This window comes from Oncorhynchus keta, chromosome 28 (genome assembly GCF_023373465.1).
Source record: "Oncorhynchus keta strain PuntledgeMale-10-30-2019 chromosome 28, Oket_V2, whole genome shotgun sequence".
Classification (NCBI taxonomy): Eukaryota; Metazoa; Chordata; class Actinopteri; order Salmoniformes; family Salmonidae; genus Oncorhynchus; species Oncorhynchus keta.
In genome coordinates, this window is record NC_068448.1 from 56,605,339 (window position 1) to 56,624,409 (window position 19,071).

At 42.2% G+C, this 19,071-nt stretch overlaps 1 protein-coding gene across 4 annotated transcripts in view; it reads left to right on the forward strand.

The window, feature by feature from the left end:
- The window catches only part of ccny (cyclin Y), a 64,488-nt gene extending 46,616 nt beyond the window's left edge, over window positions 1-17,872 (forward strand). For all 4 annotated transcript variants that reach the window (XM_035741613.2, XM_035741615.2, XM_035741614.2 and 1 more), the window contains 7 exons: window positions 747-847; window positions 1,097-1,132; window positions 2,475-2,532; window positions 2,700-2,819; window positions 6,607-6,773; window positions 13,187-13,349; window positions 14,227-17,872. In XM_035741613.2, the coding sequence (XP_035597506.1) occupies window positions 747-847; window positions 1,097-1,132; window positions 2,475-2,532; window positions 2,700-2,819; window positions 6,607-6,773; window positions 13,187-13,349; window positions 14,227-14,343 (762 nt within the window). In that variant the 3' untranslated portion in view covers window positions 14,344-17,872. The remainder of the gene's footprint in view (window positions 1-746; window positions 848-1,096; window positions 1,133-2,474; window positions 2,533-2,699; window positions 2,820-6,606; window positions 6,774-13,186; window positions 13,350-14,226) is intronic.
- The last annotated feature ends 1,199 nt before the right edge of the window (window positions 17,873-19,071 follow it).

Genomic DNA, 19,071 nt, shown 5'->3' on the forward strand with positions numbered 1-19,071 from the left:
TTCATGCTCGCCTAACCATTCAGTGACCACTCGCGCCCTGTAGATGGGGGAATTGTCATCCTATGGGGGCATAGCCATGGTAGCCAAAATAATATCCTGCCCAGTATTTTTATACAAGAATGATGGAATGTTAATTTGCTTAATTAACTAAGGGCCCACACCTGTGTGGAAGCACCTGCTTTGAATATACTTTGTATCCCTCATTTACTCACGTGTTTCCTTTACTTTGGCAGTTACCTGTATGTCTGTCTATATAAATCATGCTGATTGTACATGGCATGCTGTACTAGGTTGATGAGATTAATAGAGTGAAAGGGTTGGTGATTGGCTGATATAAGCCATCTCAATGTGCAGTAGACTGATGGATTAAAGTAGAAGCTACTGTTTTTAGCGAAACCCATTCTGTCTGTATGTGTACAGTATGTCACTCATATACAACCACAAGGCAGGGTTATTAGCTGGTCTACAGCAGTTGTTTCAAGTCTTTTTACAGGACCTGCTGTGAGTGTGCGCATGCCTGTACGTTTTGTGTGTGGATGCATGCGTTCTAGCCTGCCTGCGTGTGTGTGTGTGTGTGTGTGTGTGTGTGTGTGTGTGTGTGTGTGTGTGTGTGTGTGTGTGTGTGTGTGTGTGTGTGTGTGTGTGTGTGTGTGTGTGTGTGTGTGTGTGTGTGTGTGTGTGTGTGTGTGTGTGTGTGTGTGTGTGTGGACATAACAGTAACAGCGTGTGATGTGTGTGTGTTGCAGCACCATGCGGCTCCAGTCAGACGGAAGTACAGCTCCTGTTCCACCATTTTCCTAGATGACAGCACCGTCAGTCAGCCTAACCTCAAATACACCATCAAGTGGTAGGTTCATCACCAATCAGTCAGCCTAACCTCAAATACACCATCAAGTGGTAGGTTAATCACCAATCAGTCAGCCTAACCTCAAATACACCATCAAGTGGTAGGTTCATCACCAATCAGTCAGTCAACCAATGGATCCATTAAAATGTACTTCTGTTGTGTTTGTAAGAATTCTGTATGCAGTTATCATTGTGAAAGACTAAATTGCAAATGAAATTGTAACTTCATTGTAATGATTTGTCTTTACAGTGTAGCCCTGGCGATATACTACCACATAAAGAACCGGTAAGAATGACCTGTTAGGATGGGGCAAAAAACAAACAAAAGATGACTATTGTAAAATATACTATGTCTGTCAAATGTACTGTATATTGTATGTATAAGCTGAAAGTAGAAGTCGAAGAGTTATTGTCCCTTAGTTTACTCCAATTAGTGGAGGGATGGTAGGGTTAGGGGAAAATAATGAAGGAAAATATATTTGGGAAGAGAGAATAAGTCGGAAGTTTACATACACTTAGGTTGGAGTCATTAAAACTCGTTTTTCAACGACGCCACAATTATTTTGTTAAACTATAGTTTTGACAAGTTGATAAGGACATCTACTTTGTGCATGACACAAGTAATTTTTCCAACATTGTTTACAGACATATTATTTCACTTATAACTCACTGTATCACAATTCTAGTGGGTCAGAAGTTCACATACACTAAGTTGACTGTGCATTTAAACAGCTTGGGAAATTCCAGAAAATGATGTCATGGCTTTAGAAGCTTCTGATATGCTAATTGACATAATTGTAGGTGTACCTGTGGATGTATTTCAAGGCCTACCTTCGAACTCAGTGCCTCTTTGCTTGACATAATGAGATAATCAAAGGAAATCAGCCAAGACCTCAGAAAAAAATGTGCAGACCTCCACAAGTCTGGTTCATCCTTGGGGGTACCATGTTCATCTGCACAAACAATAATACGCAAGTATAAAAACCATGGGACCACACAACCGCCCACCCCCAAAAAAGAAAATAAAGAATGATCTGTCACATTAGAATCAGCCTCTCCTAGTACTATTGCAGAGCCAGCCCCCCGTCACTGAAGGTTATTACATTCTATTTGGACATCCAGCATCAATAATGGGTGAGGGGGAGGTCACACATAAAAGTCAGCCTTTGATAACACGAACAGACCCCCATTTCCCCCCTGGCATGAGTCCAGAATTCCAGTCTTTAGTAGTCTAGTACTTTAGGTACTGTGAGTATGTGTCTGAAATGACGCCCTTTTCCCTTTATAGTGTACTATATTTGACCAAGGCCCATAGGGCTATTGTCAAAAGTAGTGCACTACGTAGGGAATAGGGCGCCATGTGGGACACCATTCTGAGTGTTCTGTGGCAAGATGGATCAATGTGCCTTTCAAACAGAGTGGCGAGGTCACTGAGGCTGTGTTCCCCTATTGGTCTACAGCCTGACTGACTTTGTAGAGGATCGAAACAGCATCCCTCTCCTCAGTCAAAACAGTCAAAGCCACAGGGTGTTAGTGAACGAGCCTCCGTACTTGGGTCTGGTGACTGGTTACTGTCATCACTTGTCATTCAGCAACTGACCTGCGTGGCCTTTTTTTTGTCATTCCAGGGAGATCGATGGGAGAATGGTATTAGATATTTTTGATGAAAAGCTTCATCCACTTACGGTAAGACTTTTGTAGTTATATTTAATACATTATGGATATGCTTGTGTATTAGGCAGCCCAATTCTGATTATTTTGACACTAAATGGTCTTCAGATCAATTGAGAATTGGGCTGTTCCCATGTTTCATTACTATATTATCTGTCTCTTTGCTCCTCTGTTGATTACAGAAATCTGAGATTCCTGTGGACTATGAAAAGCACGACCCGGAGCAGAAACAGATCTATCGCTTTGTCCGGACGCTGTTCAGTGCAGCCCAGCTCACTGCAGAGTGTGCTATCGTCACACTAGTGAGTGACATCGTCATCACACCCTGCCACACAACACTAGGAGGGAGTGTTGCTCCCATTTAATAACATCTTAACTAAATGGCACCATATTCCCTATATAGTACACTACTTTTGACCCGGGCCCATAGGGCTATATATCGAATAGGTTGCAAGTTGAGGTACATCACTGTCATTTTGGGCCTACTTGTCCTTGTTCAGGTCAAGTTAAAGTACATGGGTTTTTCTAAACACTGAGGATTTCCTACACTGGACAGCTTGTTATAACTTATTAATAATAATCTGCACAAAATGTTCATGTCAAGATACAGTATATGGCCGAGGGATCATAGCTATATTCAATAAATTCACGAGTTGATTAAAAACCTATGTTTAATCCTTTTATCATGTTTGGTGTCTTAAAGGATTTGTCCAATATCTATCAAATGGCAACCTATCCCTTATGTAGTTCACTGCTTTCAACCAGGGCCTTTCAACAGTAAATCCCCCAAAAACAGCAGGTATTATTGGGGTGGAGCATAGCCTAGTGGTTAGAACGTTGGACCAGTAACTGAAAGGTTGCTAGATCGAATCCCCGAGCTGACAAGGTAATAATCTGTCGTTCTGCGCCTGAACAAGGCAGTTAACATATTGTTCCTAGAATTTGTTCTTAACTGACTTTGCCTAGTTAAATTTTAAAAAGTAAAAGTAAAAATTGAGATGGATGGAAGATGTTTCCGAGCAGAGTGGAGAGGTGTTCTGCTCTACAATGGTTTACACGGAGTACACAAACCATTAATAACGTGTCCGTGACTACGGAAAGTATTCAGACCCCTTGAATTTTCCCACATTTTGTTAGGTTATGCATTATTCTAAAATTGATTAAATAGTTTGTTTTCTTCATCAATCTACACACAATGCCCCATAATGATGAAGCAAAAACATGTTTTTAGGTATTTTTGCTAGTTCATTAAAAATTAAAAACTGAAATATCACATTTACATAAGTATTCAGACCCTTTACTCAGTAGTTTGTTGAAGCACCTTTTGGCAGTTTCTCCCATTCTTATCTGCAGATCCTCTCAAGCTCTGTCGGTTGGATGGGGAGCATTACTGCACAGCTATTTACAGGTTTAAGTCCGGGCTTTGGCTGGGCCACTTAAGGACATTCAGAGACTTGTCCCGAAGCCACTCCTGCGTCATCTTGGCTGTGTGCTTAGGGCCCTGGTCCTGTTAGACTGGGGCGATGGTTCACCTTCCGAGGTCGTGAGCGCTCTGGAGCAGGTTTTCATCAAGGATCTCTCTGTACTTTGCTCCGTTCATCTTTACCTCGATCCTGACTAGTCTCCCAGTCCCTGCCGCTGAAAAACATGCCTACAGCATGATGCTGCCACCACCATGCTTCACCGTAGGGATGGTGCCAGGTTTCTTCTAGACATGACACTTCGCATTCATGCCAAAGAGTTCAATCTTGGTTTCATCAGACCAGAGAATCTTGTTTCTCATGGTCTGCCCCAAGCGGGCTGTCATGTGACTTCCGTCTGGTCACTCTACCATAAAGTCCTTATTGGTGGAGTGCTGCAGAGATCGTTTTCCTTCTGGAAGGTTCTCCCATCTCTGTCAGAGTGACTATCGGCTTCTTGGTCACCTCCATGACCAAGACCCTTCTCCCCTGATTGCACAGTTTGGCCGGGCGGCCGGCACTAGGAAGAGTTTTGTTGGTTTTAAACTTCTTCCATTAAAGAATGATGGAGGCCAATGTGTTCTTGGGGACCTTCAATGCTGCAGAAAACTTTTGGTACCCTTCCCCAGATCTGTGCCTCAGTACGATCCTGTCTCGGAGCTCTATTGACAATTCCTTCAACCTCATGGCTTGGTTTTTGCTCTGACATGCACTGTCAGGTGTGTGCCTTTCCAAATCATGTCCAATCAATTGAATTTACCACAGTTGTAGAAACATCTCAAGGATGATCAATGGAAACCGGATGCATCTGAGCAAAATGTTGAGTCTCATAGCAAAGGGTCTGAATAGATAGATTGCTGAGGATTTGTATTTATTTAATCCATTTTATAATAAGGCTGTAACATAATAACATTTTGGAAAAAGTCAAAGGGTCTGAATTCTTTCCAAAGGCACTGTACAGTATGTCATGGAGGTGTTCTTAATGTTTTGTGTAAACCATTGTAGAGCAGAACACCTCTCCACTCTGCTTGGAAACGTCCTCCATCCATCTCAATAACACCTGCTGTTTTTTTGGTTTACTGCTGAGAGGCCCTTGTTGAAAGCAGTGAACTACATAAGGAATGGGTTTCCATTTGGCATGCAGCCCCGGCCTGATGGCGCTTTGTTCTCTGGCCCTGAGATGTGTGGTCCTCCTGTGGTGTTCTGACACTCCATTGTCTGGTTATGACTTCACTGGCCTGTCATCTCTGTCACTTGGGATGATCTGGTTTCCACAAACACACACACACACACACACACCGCGCGCCTGGCCCACAGACTGTCCCATTGACTCTCCCATTGGCCCCACACCCTAGAGGGAAAACAGGGATGGATGCCGACAGTAATTGAATAGGGAACAGGACCAGTTTCAGCTGGAGAAAATGGGGAGAATGTCCTGTGTTTTAGAGTCGGAGTGCTGATCTAGGATCAGGCCCAGCTTGTCCATTCATAGCGATTCAAAATGCGAAACTGATCCTAAATCAGCATTCATCCTCTGAGACGCTATATGAATACAGGCACTGGAGGGGTGATGTTGTGCTGGGTGGGTGGGTGGGTGGTGTTTTACTTTACATACTGCCAGTGGTTAACAACACAATGTTTCCATGTTGGGAGAGTTTCCGTCTTCACTGTGTGAAGCCATGACAGGGATGCCGCTGTGCATCACAAGGCAAACTCTCCAAAAATGTGGGTGTCACGTACCCTGCCACCTCCGCTTTATGTAATTCTACGCACACATTTCCAACAAGTTGTTTTGTGTAGAAGACTAGCTGTGTATCTAGGCTTAGGTTTAGGTGAATCTAGATGTACAATCTGAAGCTGTAGGTGAGAGATGAAGTCTGTGGACAATAGAGGAAGGAGCACAGTCCTTGGAGACTGCTGGATGGAATAACTGAATTGCGTACTCTATTAGCAAGTCTGACGCATACAGTACAGGCCTCTAGATTCACAACCCACCTACCACATAGCACGGACTGTGTCTTAAGACAGACAAAACACATTTCCCCAAGGAAATGACTCAATTATGATACATGGAGAGAATATAAAAGAAACGGCTGTAAATTAGACTACTCCCAATATATTGTGCCTAACGGTTCAGTGCATTTTTTCATTCACTGACGAACTGAATGGTGACTGTGGCTTCGATAATGGAAAGGTTTTTTGATTGACGTATATTTTACGGGAAAGCCCAGAGAAACTGCATTACATCAGGTTTTGACAAGGTCTGTTATTTTGGCTTTGTGGAGACGGAGTGCCAGGGGAGTTTGGAATGGAACATTCATTCCAGAATCTATTCAGCCACACAGAGACGAGGGTAATTATCTGGATCCGAAGTAATTATCTTAGATGAGGAAGAACTGTACTGTATATTGTTGTTCATACATCATCTGGGAAATGTCAATTTGTTATTTGAATTATTCACAATTCAACAAGATTCTTGTTTTTGCTTCAATTATGTATTGAATTGAGTCTATTGGAGTTTATCACACACCAGACCAGAGGATAGTTGAGGAATGTCTTTGACGTCAGACATCTTTTAAAAGGAGGACTGTCTTTGACATCTATTTCTTTATTTCTTTAACTCTCCCAGGTGTACCTGGAGCGCCTGTTAACTTATGCAGAGATAGACATCTGCCCAGTCAACTGGAAGCGTATCGTCCTGGGAGCCATCCTGCTGGCGTCCAAGGTGTGGGACGACCAGGCTGTGTGGAACGTAGACTACTGCCAGATCCTCAAAGACATCACCGTGGAGGACATGTGAGTCTGGAACAGTTTGACCCCAGTCCATTAAGCACACTAACCCAGATCAACCAGCAGCCAGCTAGTCCATCTAACAGTTTTCGGCAGAAGCTACAGGTTAAATCTGTCTCCTTTTTACAACAGACTTTCAATTGTCCTTATGCAAATAGACAGGGTATAGACAGTCTATTGTAGGATGCATGCATAATAACAGAATACATGTAGGGATAGGCATGAGTACTCGAACGGACGTCAAAGCTCGATTTCTAACCAGAGATGGTGTAAAACTATTTAGTGGAATGCTCGTTCATTTGCCTTGACTCTCTAGTTTTCCATTTGTACATGTGCATTTGCAGGGCACAACTAAAAAGAAACCAAGCCAAGCATCACACTGTTCTTCTCCCTAAATTCCCTTTCCACTCCGTGTCTCATTCACTCAGTTGTGTTCCACCCGCACCCTACACAGGTGTGCTGAGATGGCACACAAGCTCCCGTTAGGCCTACAGAAATAAATATGTACAACAACATATCTAACTGATGGGATACACAAGCTCCCGTTAGGCCTACAGAAATACATGCCTACAACAACACATCTAACTGATGTGATACACAAGCTCCCGTTAGGCCTACAGAAATACATGCCTACAACAACACATCTAACTGATGTGATACACAAGCTCCCGTTAGGCCTACAGAAATACATGCCTACAACAACACATCTAACTGATGTGATACACAAGCTCCCGTTAGGCCTACAGAAATACATGCCTACAACAACACATCTAACTGATGTGATACACAAGCTCCCGTTAGGCCTACTGAAATACATGCCTACAACAACACATCTAACTGATGTGATACACAAGCTCCCGTTAGGCCTACAGAAATACATGCCTACAACAACACATCTAACTGATGTGATACACAAGCTCCCGTTAGGCCTACAGAAATACATGCCTACAACAACACATCTAACTGATGGGATACACAAGCTCCCGTTAGGCCTACAGAAATACATGCCTACAACAACACATCTAACTGATGTGATACACAAGCTCCCGTTAGGCCTACAGAAATACATGCCTACAACAACACATCTAACTGATGGGATACACAAGCTCCCGTTAGGCCTACAGAAATACATGCCTACAACAACACATCTAACTGATGTGATACACAAGCTCCCGTTAGGCCTACAGAAATACATGCCTACAACAACACATCTAACTGATGTGATACACAAGCTCCCGTTAGGCCTACAGAAATACATGCCTACAACAACACATCTAACTGATGGGATACACAAGCTCCCGTTAGGCCTACAGAAATACATGCCTACAACAACACATCTAACTGATGATGTGATACAACAACACATCTAACTGATGTGATACCCGTTAGGCCTACAGAAATACATGCCTACAACAACACATCTAACTGATGTGATACACAAGCTCCCGTTAGGCCTACAGAAATACATGCCTACAACAACACATCTAACTGATGTGATACACAAGCTCCCGTTAAGGCCTACAGAAATACATGCCTACAACAACACATCTAACTGATGTGATACACAAGCTAAATTCCTTGCCAAATGACGATAGTCATTTCAAAATGGACTAGTTGATCGAAGTATGAAAATATGTGTTCCAACAACGAGCTGCAGTTTTGGAATAATTGCTTCCAGTCTGGTTTCTACTTCCAATACTTTGCGAACTGCTAGTGCCATTTAGAATTGTTTAGCCTAGGCAATAACCCTCCCTAAACATAGACCGGTTCCACACTGAATATATGCCAAAACATTAGTTTGGTAAAGACAGAGCGTATTTTCATCAGAATCATTAAGAAGATGCCTGCTCACAAAAGGGATGTTGTATCTGTAATTTCTCACCGTACAGTGTTCAATGTGAAATTGTTCATCCATTTACAAAATTCCAAAATGGTTTTCTAATGATAAATTAGCCTTTTAAAAATGATAAACTTGGATTAGCTAACACAACGTGCCATTGGAACACAGGAGTGATGGTTGCTGATAATGGGCCTCTTTACGCCTATGTAGGTATTCCATAATAAAAAGAATCTGCCGTTTCCAGCTACAATAGCCATTTACAACATTAACAATGTCTACACTGTATTTTGGATCAATTTGATGTTATTTTAATAGACAGAAAATGTGCTTTTCTTTCAAAAACAAGGACATTTCTAAGTGACCCCAAACTTTTGAAAGGTAGTGTTTACTTTTTCAGCATAAATCAAATGTCTGTATATCAAAAATAACATCGATGATTTTTACATTTTGTTAAAAAAAAAAAATTGTCTTTCAACTCACCAAATGGAGCACATCTCTTCGCACTGGCAACCGTTTTCCTTTGTAAAAATATTATGTTATATTTTATTCTGTAATATTACATAATGTTTTTTTACTATAAAATATGTGCTTTTTGACTGTGATAAAGGCTCAGGAAATAAGGGCATCTTGTCTGCTAAATTAATAAAACAAGGCTATGCCATTGCACAGCCAAGCAAGGGTCACTGCTGATGTTCCTGCCGTGTGAGGATTGTGTTCCACAATATAATATAACCAGTTGATATTACAGTTTCAATAAATGAATCTTAAATGGCACTTTCCTTTTTATTGACTTATCTATATCTTTTCATATATACACTTGAAGTCAGAAGTTTGCATACACCTTAAACTCAGTTTTCACAATTCCTGACATTTAATCCAAGTAAAAATTCCCTGTCTTAGGTCAGTTAGGATCCCCACTTTATATTAAGAATGTGAAATGTCAGAATAATAGTAGAGTGATTTATTTCAGCTTTTATTTCTTTCATCACACTCCCAGTGGGTCAGAAGTTTACATACGCTCAGTTAGTATTTGGTAGAATTGCCTTTAAATTGTTTAACTTGGGTCAAACGTTTTTGGTAACCTTCCACTAGCTTCCCATAATAAGTTGGGTGAATTTTGGCCCATTCCTCCTGACAGAGTTGGTGTAACTGAGTCAGGTGTGTTGGCCTCCTCGCTCGCACACGCTTTTTCAGTTCTGCCCACAAATTTTCTATAAGATTGAGGTCAGGGCTTTGTGGTGGCCACTTCAATACCTTGACTTTGTTGTCCTTAAGCCATTTTGCCACAACTTTGTAAGTATGCTTGGGGTCATTGTCCATTTGGAAGCCCCATTTGCGACCAAGCTTTAACTTCCTGACTGATGTCTTGAGATGTTGCTTCAATACATCCATATAATTTGTTTTCCTCATGATGCCATCTATTTTGTGAAGTGCACCAAAAAAAAAAATGTAATTGTCAAATGCCCCCCTAACATGATACTGCCACCCCCCAGTGCTTCAGTGGGGACAAATGCCCATCCCTAATCTCATGCTCTACTGCAAGCCTCACCCCCAACACAGTGCTGGGAACAGTCGGGGACAAATGCCCATTCTAATCTTTTACTGCCAACCCCACTCAGTGCTGGGACATTTCGGGGACAAATACCATCTTAATCTCATGCTCTACTGCAAACCCCACTCAGTGCTGGGAACAGTCGGGGACAAATGCCCATTTTTTGCTCTACTGCCAACCCCCTCAGTGCTGGGAACAGAATAATAGTAGAGTGATTTATTTCAGCTTTTATTTCTTTCATCACCTCCCAGTCTTCACAAGTTTCATTTGCTCAGTTAGTATTTGTAGATTGCCTTTAAATTGTTTAACTTGGGTCAAACGTTTTTGGTAACCTTCCATCTTCCCATAATAAGTTGGGTGAATTTTGGCCCATTCCTCCTGACAGAGTTGGTGTAACTGAGTCAGGTGTGTTGGCCCCTGCTCGCACACGCTTTTTCAGTTCTGCCCACAAATTTTCTATAAGATTGAGGTCAGGGCTTTGTGGTGGCCACTTCAATACCTTGACTTTGTTGTCCTTAAGCCATTTTGCCACAACTTTGAGGTATTTTTGGGGTCATTTCCATTTTCTTTGAAGCCCCATGATGTCAAGCTTTAACTTCCTGACTGATGTCTTGAGATGTTGCTTCAATACATCCATATAATTTGTTTTCCTCATGATGCCATCTATTTTGTGAAGTGCACCAGTCACTCCTGCAACAAAGCACCCCCCAACATGATGCTGCCACCCCCGTGCTTCATGGCTGGGATGGTTTTCTTCGGCTCGCAAGCCTCCCCCTTTTTCCTCCAAACATAATGATGGTCATTATGACCAAACAGTTCTATTTTTGTTTCATCAGACCAGAGGACATTTCTCGAAGAAGTACGATCTTTGTCCCCATGTGCAGTTGCAAACCGTAGTCTGGCTTTTTTATAGCGGTTTTGGAGCAGTATTTTTTTTCTTGCTGAGCGGCCTTGCAGGTTATGTTGATATAGGACTTATTTTTACTGTGGATATAGATACTTTTGTACGTGTTTCCTCCAGCATCTTCACAAGGTCCTTTGCTGTTGTTCTGTGATTGATTTGCACTTTTCGCACCAAGGTACATTCATCTCTAGGAGACAGAACGCGTCTCCTTCCTGAGCGGTATGACGGCTGCATGGTCCCATGGTGTTTATACTCGCATACTATTGTTTGTACAGCTGGTACCTTCAGGCGTTTGGAAATTGCTCCTAAGGATGAACCAGACTTGAGGAGGTCTATATATTTTTTTCTGAGGTCTTTTTCTGAGGGCTGATTTTCTTTTGATTTTCCCATGATGTCAAGCAAAGAGGCACTGATTTTGAAGGTAGGCCATGAAATACATCCACAGGTACACCTCCAATTGACTCAAATTATGTCAAGGGGGCGGCAGGGTAGCCTAGTGGTTAGAGCGGTGGACTAGCAACCGGAAGGTTGCAAGTTCAAACCCCTGAGCTGACACGGTACAAATCTGTCGTTCTGTCGTATACACACACATTCACACACACACACACACAACATGTGGAGTAAGTCAAGGGGTATGAATACTTCAGATGAATTTTATTTTAGTACTCGGAAATAATAATTCAAACAGTAAAAAAAAAAAAAATGTAATTGTCAAATGCCCATCCCTAATCTCATGCACTACTGCCAACCCCACTCAGTGCTGGGAACAGTCGGGGACAAATGCCCATCCCTAATCTCATGCTCTACTGCCAACCCCACTCAGTGCTGGGAACAGTCGGGGACAAATGCCCATCCCTAATCTCATGCTCTACTGCCAACCCCACTCAGTGCTGGGAACAGTCGGGGACAAATGCCCATCCCTAATCTCATGCTCTACTGCCAACCCCACTCAGTGCTGGGAACAGTCGGGGACAAATGCCCATCCCTAATCTCATGCTCTACTGCCAACCCCACTCAGTGCTGGGAACAGTCGGGGACAAATGCCCATCCCTAATCTCATGCTCTACTGCCAACCCCACTCAGTGCTGGGAACTGTCGGGGACATTTTGCGTTGTGAACTCAGAATAATCTTGATATGGGGTCAGTGGTGGTTTAGTCGGTGTTGGGACAGTCCGGTGTTTTGGAATCAGGCATGACTCAGGTCTGCTTCCCCCAGTCTGGTGCCCAGGGCTGGGGCTTGGGTATAGGGCTGCGACAGGGGCTGGACCTGAGACTGGGGCTAGGGTTGAGGCTAGAGCTTGAGCTGAGATTAGGGCTGGGCTGGGGTCTTGAGCTGTGGTTGGGACTGGGGTGTTTTCAGACAGGCGGTATCTGCGGCATGGGTACAGTCTGAAGTCTCATAGCCTGGAAGACAATAGTTAACTAAGGCCACAGGCCACTGGGGTTTTGACCTCCTTACCCAAAATGAATCACAAACAGACTGTGGATTATTTAGAGACGTTATCTGACACCTTGAATGTGTAGCCACCAGTAAACCTCCTGACCCATCCTGAGTACACAGTTAGTTTTAAGACTGCTTGTTGTCACGACCCCCTCTCAGTGGGCTCATAGAACATAGCCCTGAACCCAAAACAAATGCATGAGATTCTTTCTCTTGGTCTCTCTCTCCCTCTCTCTCTGAGGAGGAGTAGGAGGAGGAGAGGAGTTTTATTAGGCAGAGCCTCCACCACTCCACGGCTGGCTAAATTTAGCTTGTCTGTTGCTGCATGAATTAGAATATCTATGTAGTTGGTGAGAAAAGCCCGATGCTTGGTGTAGCAGACGTCTTTAACCTTGTGAATCAAAGACCGGGGCTTTGCTACAGAGACACAGACTGACAAATTAGGCTGTCGGTCAGGGGAAACGATCAACTGAAACCAATCAAAGCTAAGCTGCAACCACAGTTAATTGACTTGATACCATGGAGTCTGTAATTTTGTATAATTCTAAAAGCTTAGCACATAAGACAGTTGGTGACGTCTCTTTTTCAGTTGTTTAGTTCTTCTTAAACATCAGTTCAAGACACTGACTGGTGATCATTTCTTTCTCTCTCTCTCTCTGTCTCTCTCTCTCTCCGTATGAAGGAATGAGCTGGAGCGTCAGTTTCTGGAGCTGCTGCAGTTCAACATCAACGTTCCGTCTAGTGTTTACGCTAAGTACTACTTTGACCTGCGCTCCATGGCGGAGGCCAACAACCTCAGCTTCCCTCTGGAGCCACTGAGCAGGGACAAGGCTCAGAAACTAGAGGTGAGTCGCAGTGGCGCATACAGTCGCTGCTTCTCCACCATCCCGTCAGCTGTGAGGATGCTGATCTTGTTTTCGTTGACCGCATTCAAAGGACCTACACAATGCTACTTGTTTATAGACACTGCTACCACTGCTACTACTGTCATCGCCATCTAATTGAAGCCTCTTTGAAAACGGCATGTACAATTTCTTATCATTCATTTGTGCTCCAGAGGGAGCTTTTCTCCTTCCCCTTTCATCAAGATATTAACTCTGTAAAACATGGCTGGAGGATGCACAAACACAATGGCAGGATATAGCCTGCTAATTAGTGGGCAGTGAGCACAGTGTGCGTTCGACAGAAGCGGTGGTGTGTTCTCTGCGTTCGTTTTGTGTCTGTGACGGAGGACGTGAGGCGGCATTCGTTGCCATGTAATTATCTCCCCAGCAGCACCAGCGACCCCCTTCTCTCCCATCCGCTCTTCCTCCTCATCCCTCCTTCCTCCCCTTACCCTCGTCCCCCTGCCTCTCCGCTGGGCAATTAAGGTCTGAAATGAGCCCTTGTGGTGTGGATGCTGGTTGAGGCGTCGTGTCGTTCTCCGTTCTCTGTCAGTGGAGCTGTAATAGTACTGCTTATCTGCTGGTACACTGATCACTAGAGAGGGAAACAGGCAGAGTTTCGGATCGTATTCGATATAGATCTGACTTGTTAAAGAAATGCCACCAAAGATGGTAATAATAAGTGATCTTGCTCTGTTTCAGAGCAGAATTATGAATTTCCCTACATTTTTGTTATTAGACTTCCATTGTAGTTTATGTAGCTCTGTGTACATGAACATTAAAGTTAATTATGTTTTATATTATTCTATGTCTTATTGTGCATTTTTCTATGTCTCAGGCCATCTCCAGGTTGTGTGATGACAAGTATAAAGACTTGAGGAAAGCGGCCAAGAAGAGGTCTGTGAGTGCAGACAATCTGACGGTGGTGAGGTGGAATCCGGCCATCATATCCTAACAGAGTCCTTCGCCACCAGGAGGAGGACAGCGCATCCACCATGACGGAGACATGACATGGCTGCCTGGCCTGGGAGGTCAAGGGTTAGGGCAGGAGAACATAGACTCAGAACTCAGTTGTCCAGTTGCGTCTGTGTGGTTTGTTTCACACAGAAATGACCTGCTGGCACTTTTGTGGATAATAAGTATTATTGTTGCTCTGATGGTCCACTTGTGTACTGTACATACAAGATGTCCCTCTGGTTGTCTGAAGTTGAACTTGAGTCCTACAGGTGACTTGGTGACCAATGGCAGAAGAGCAGTGGCCAGATGGGAAAAGATTAAAAGAACATTGGAAAGATCAAGAGACAGTGGAAAGATTTGAAAAATCCTAGAATAATAACCCATAAACTCAATCAAAAGCATTCCAATAGCCATTTTAAAGGTTGACTGTCTTGTATAGAGAAGAAATCGCTCGGGTATACTGCACATTCCTATGATTTTCAAGGATTTCAGCAAATTCCTCTCTAAAGCACAATGTTTTTTTCCCAGGTAACAGGCAAACCTAATTTGTACACATTCCTGAAATATAGAATTGTCTCTACTTCCTTGGAGGCAGTAACAAGAGCTCATCAAGTGTTATTCTTACTGTGTTTGGTTGCAATGAAATCAAACTGCCAAAACCTCAAGGGTTTTTCTTTCTCTGTAACGTTCAACAAACTGCACCTGTGTTTGAGTTTAAAATGGCAACTGTTTTGTATTTACATTTACATAAAGACACCAAGAGAGGGAAAGTGAAGTGAGAGATACACAGTAAAGGAAGACAGACATTTGAAGAATAACTTAATTAGGGCGATAAGACTGATAAATGAAGTTCAGTCGAAGGTGAACAAAATGATCTTTATCTTTAATTGCATTCCCTTCTATCTCTCGCTATACCAATTTGCCACTGAGTGATGATTATCTAAAACTATTTCACACATTAGTTCTATCTCTTTCTCATGGCCAAAATGATACAGGCTGCGTCCCCAGATGGCACCCTTTTCACTATATAGTGCACTACTTTTGACCAGGGCCCATAGGGTAGCCATTTGGGATACTACCACAGTGAAACATTCCAGTGAACATTCCGCTCACGCCAAGCAATATTCATGTCCCACTTTGTTTCATGCTAGGTCTCGAATGATGTACTGGGATGAGTTTTGAAGGACAAGCCCTCGAATAGAAAGGAGAAAAACATCTTCCAGGAACAGGAAATGACTGTAGTATAAGTAAGACAAAATGGTGAGTTTGAACATCCATATAGTGTATTCACTGCCGTTGTTCTGACCGGTGGTGCCTGTAACATGCTAGTGTAACATGCTAGTGTAACATGCTAGTGTAACATGCTAGTGTAACTAACTAACCTTTTTCCTTTTTAAAGTGCAACTGGGGTTGAGTTTTTTTTCTTGAGCGTTTCTTTTTTAAATGACTGATCTTCCAACTCCTAAAGAAACAGCAGAAACCTCATTTCAAGAAAGCCAATTTGCATGATGATTCTTCAATATATTGGAAATGTATTTCTAAAAATGTCCTACAGTATATTAGAACAAAAGGACGTTTATTTATTAACAAACACTGTTCACAAAACCATTAGGAATAAATCAAATATAATTATTTAGCTAATTAATTGATTTTGTACAGTGTATATAAGATATCAGTGTGCAGACAAAGAACACATTAACTTTCAAACATGGAGAATCGGGGTGAAATATTTATAAATATCTGATCAGTATTTACATTTTTAAAAATTGCAATGTCTTACTATACCAGATATGAGGAGAGTTTAGAACTATTGGTTATATGGAAGCTGGTATTATTTTATCTAGAATCTAGATAGTAAAACCATTGGAAGGAATTTGAATCTTTGTCAGGATCTAGTTTTTCATATCAAGTTTGCATAGCTCAGATAAACTACAGTGAATGATGGGTTCATGTGTTTTTCACACTCAAACATTGAATTGAGGCCGTTCTGTTAGACGCTCTCATCTTATCGTACATACATTTTCTGTGACCGTATGAATGATGTTTTCAGTGTTACATGGTTTTATGATATCCCTGTTGTAAAATCAGGTATGTAAGTGAAACATTCCTCTTGTTCTTGATGCTGTTTTATTTTAAAGTTGTTGAGTTCACGGTGTTTCCCCACTCTTAAGCAATCTTAACTATTGAAAAGATAAAAGCAATTCCTTATCAAGAGTCTCTACAGTTGTTGTTTCCATAGTTTTATTTGATAGCATTCCGTGAATACCAATCAGCATTCATTCAAACCATTCATCAGGACCAACTATCTGCCAGATGTTTCACTTTCATATGTAAAAAGGGATGGAGTTGAACCAAAGTATCAGACAATGAAGGATTAGCCTTGGAATATGTATTGTTGTGATATAATAGATCCCCTTTGCACGTGATCGGAATGGTATAAGGACTCTGAAACGGAACTGTTGGAATAGCATGGCCTTGGAAACAGAACTGTTGGAATAGCATGGCCTTGGAAACGGAACTGTTGGAATGATGTGGGGACTCTGAAACGGAACTGTTGGAATGATATGGGGACTCTGAAACGGAACTGTTGGAATGATGTGGGGACTCTGAAACGGAACTGTTGGAATGATGTGGGGACTCTGAAACGGAACTGTTGGAATGATGTGGGGACTCTGAAACGGAACTGTTGGAATGATGTGGGGACTCTGAAACGGAACTGTTGGAATGATGTGGGGACTCTGAAACGGAACTGTTGGAATGATGTGGGGACTCTGAAACGGAACTGTTGGAATGATGTGGGGACTCTGAAACTGAACTTTTGCTTTCTATGGCGCTGTGACTGAGCGACTGGAGTGCAAATGTCTTCGGGCGAGAAGAAACAGGCGTTGTCGTGAGGAGACAGGAGAGGTATTTTTAAGATTGTATATCTTATTTATTGTATGTATGTGTGTGTGCATACAGTCTGATGTTGATTTCTAGAAATGAAAATGAACTCCTCATGCTCTATGGGCCCGAGCCTGTGGTATAACCTAGGCTAGTGACTGGGGTGATAGTCGTGTGCACTAGACTCTACCTCTGCATAGAGTTTTTACTTCTTCTACCTTTTCTCTTTCTATCTCTTCTACGACAATGTTAGGATTTACCAATGCAACTCTCAGTTGTCAATGATTTCCTGTGCTAATGAAAGAAACTGCTGTAGTTGTGTGAACTCTGTTTTTATGTTTTGTTTTATAGTTTATTTCTGGGATTTTATTGCTGTTTTTATGTTGTTTGTACCTGTTCTCAGTTTGCCCAATGTGGTTAGTCTGTATCTTTCTGAGTACTAATCTCTTAGTTAATTGTAGCCTACATTCTAAGAATTGATCCCAGGACCAACAACCCTAAGGGACTGGGGTCTGAATAAGCCGCGGTCTCTCTCCCTATATGGACTGTTCTAACTATGATTTTAGTTTAACTGATGTGCCCAGTTCAGAAGCAATGTTTAGAAACCTGCACAATAAATAAACGTTTAAACCTTGCAATAAAAATACCATGGTGTCACTTTACTTGGGCGTGACAATGTAGCATTCGTCAAGTCTTCATATGCATATGTCAGTCCCTGTGTTTTATAATCATCTTTTATAAATACTTTGTCGTTGTTTTTTGCTGTACTTGAACGGTATTAGTTCCATTTTCAATGGGGGCGTACTGCTGTTTATGCTGTACGCGTCTCCAAGTCAACTGTATACCACAGTGTCACCCATTTGACTATGAACCTTGCTTCGGTTCTGTGGTGGTCAGGGCTACTTGGCACGTCTATCGGTGTCTCTGATTGAGCAGCCCTGGAAGAGAGACGATGATTATGTCACGTCGTCCCAATGTAAAGGGCTGGGTCGATGTCGGTGAAAGAGAGGCCGTTTTGAGCGAGAAATATGAATGTAAAGTTCAATTAGTTGGCCGCTAGACTATCTTCCGTCAATGTTGTCCTATTATGCCATTCAAAGTTGGTCACTCGCAACGTTAGGTATCTGGAGTTTTAAAGAAGATCACCACTACACATGACTTCAGGCCAAAATCAAAATCGTTTTGTTTTTTTAAAGGAAAAGTGAGTCGTTTCTATTATTCTGCTAATGTAGCCTATGCTGTGATCGGTACGCGTGTTTTTTTTCTCTCTCCCTAAGAAACAAAGATTTAAAAGCCAGAAAAGCTCTCTGTTTACACTCGCACAGTCACATTGTCACTAAGGACCGTGGATAATCCTCCATATATTAGCTCAGATTTACATTTCAAATACTGATGGGTAATTGCTGCGCTAGTCAATTGATTCTCTGCCGTGACATTTACTGAAGGAGAGCTGTAGGCTAATGAACAACATGCTGCCACATTTCTTATAAACACACACCTGCAGGACCATCTCTGTGCACAACCAGCCAGGAGTACTAATATGTTACACAGGGAAAAGCTTCATTTTATGAAATATTGGTTCAATTGATGTGTGGGTATGATATTAATACGTCTACCAAGGTGAGGGAGAGATGATAATCAGTTAAAAAAATCCTACCTTTATTACAAGCCAATGAGGTTGAACAAGGCAATAGAATCTGTTCAACTGACTGGTGATGCCCATCACAAAGTAAATGTATTCCTTTGGTCCATTTCTTTTTTAGGATGGCCATTGTGTATCCTTAACGCGCACGTTTACTGATCGAATGGAGCCTTTCAAATAGCAACGTGCTAACCTGTTTCC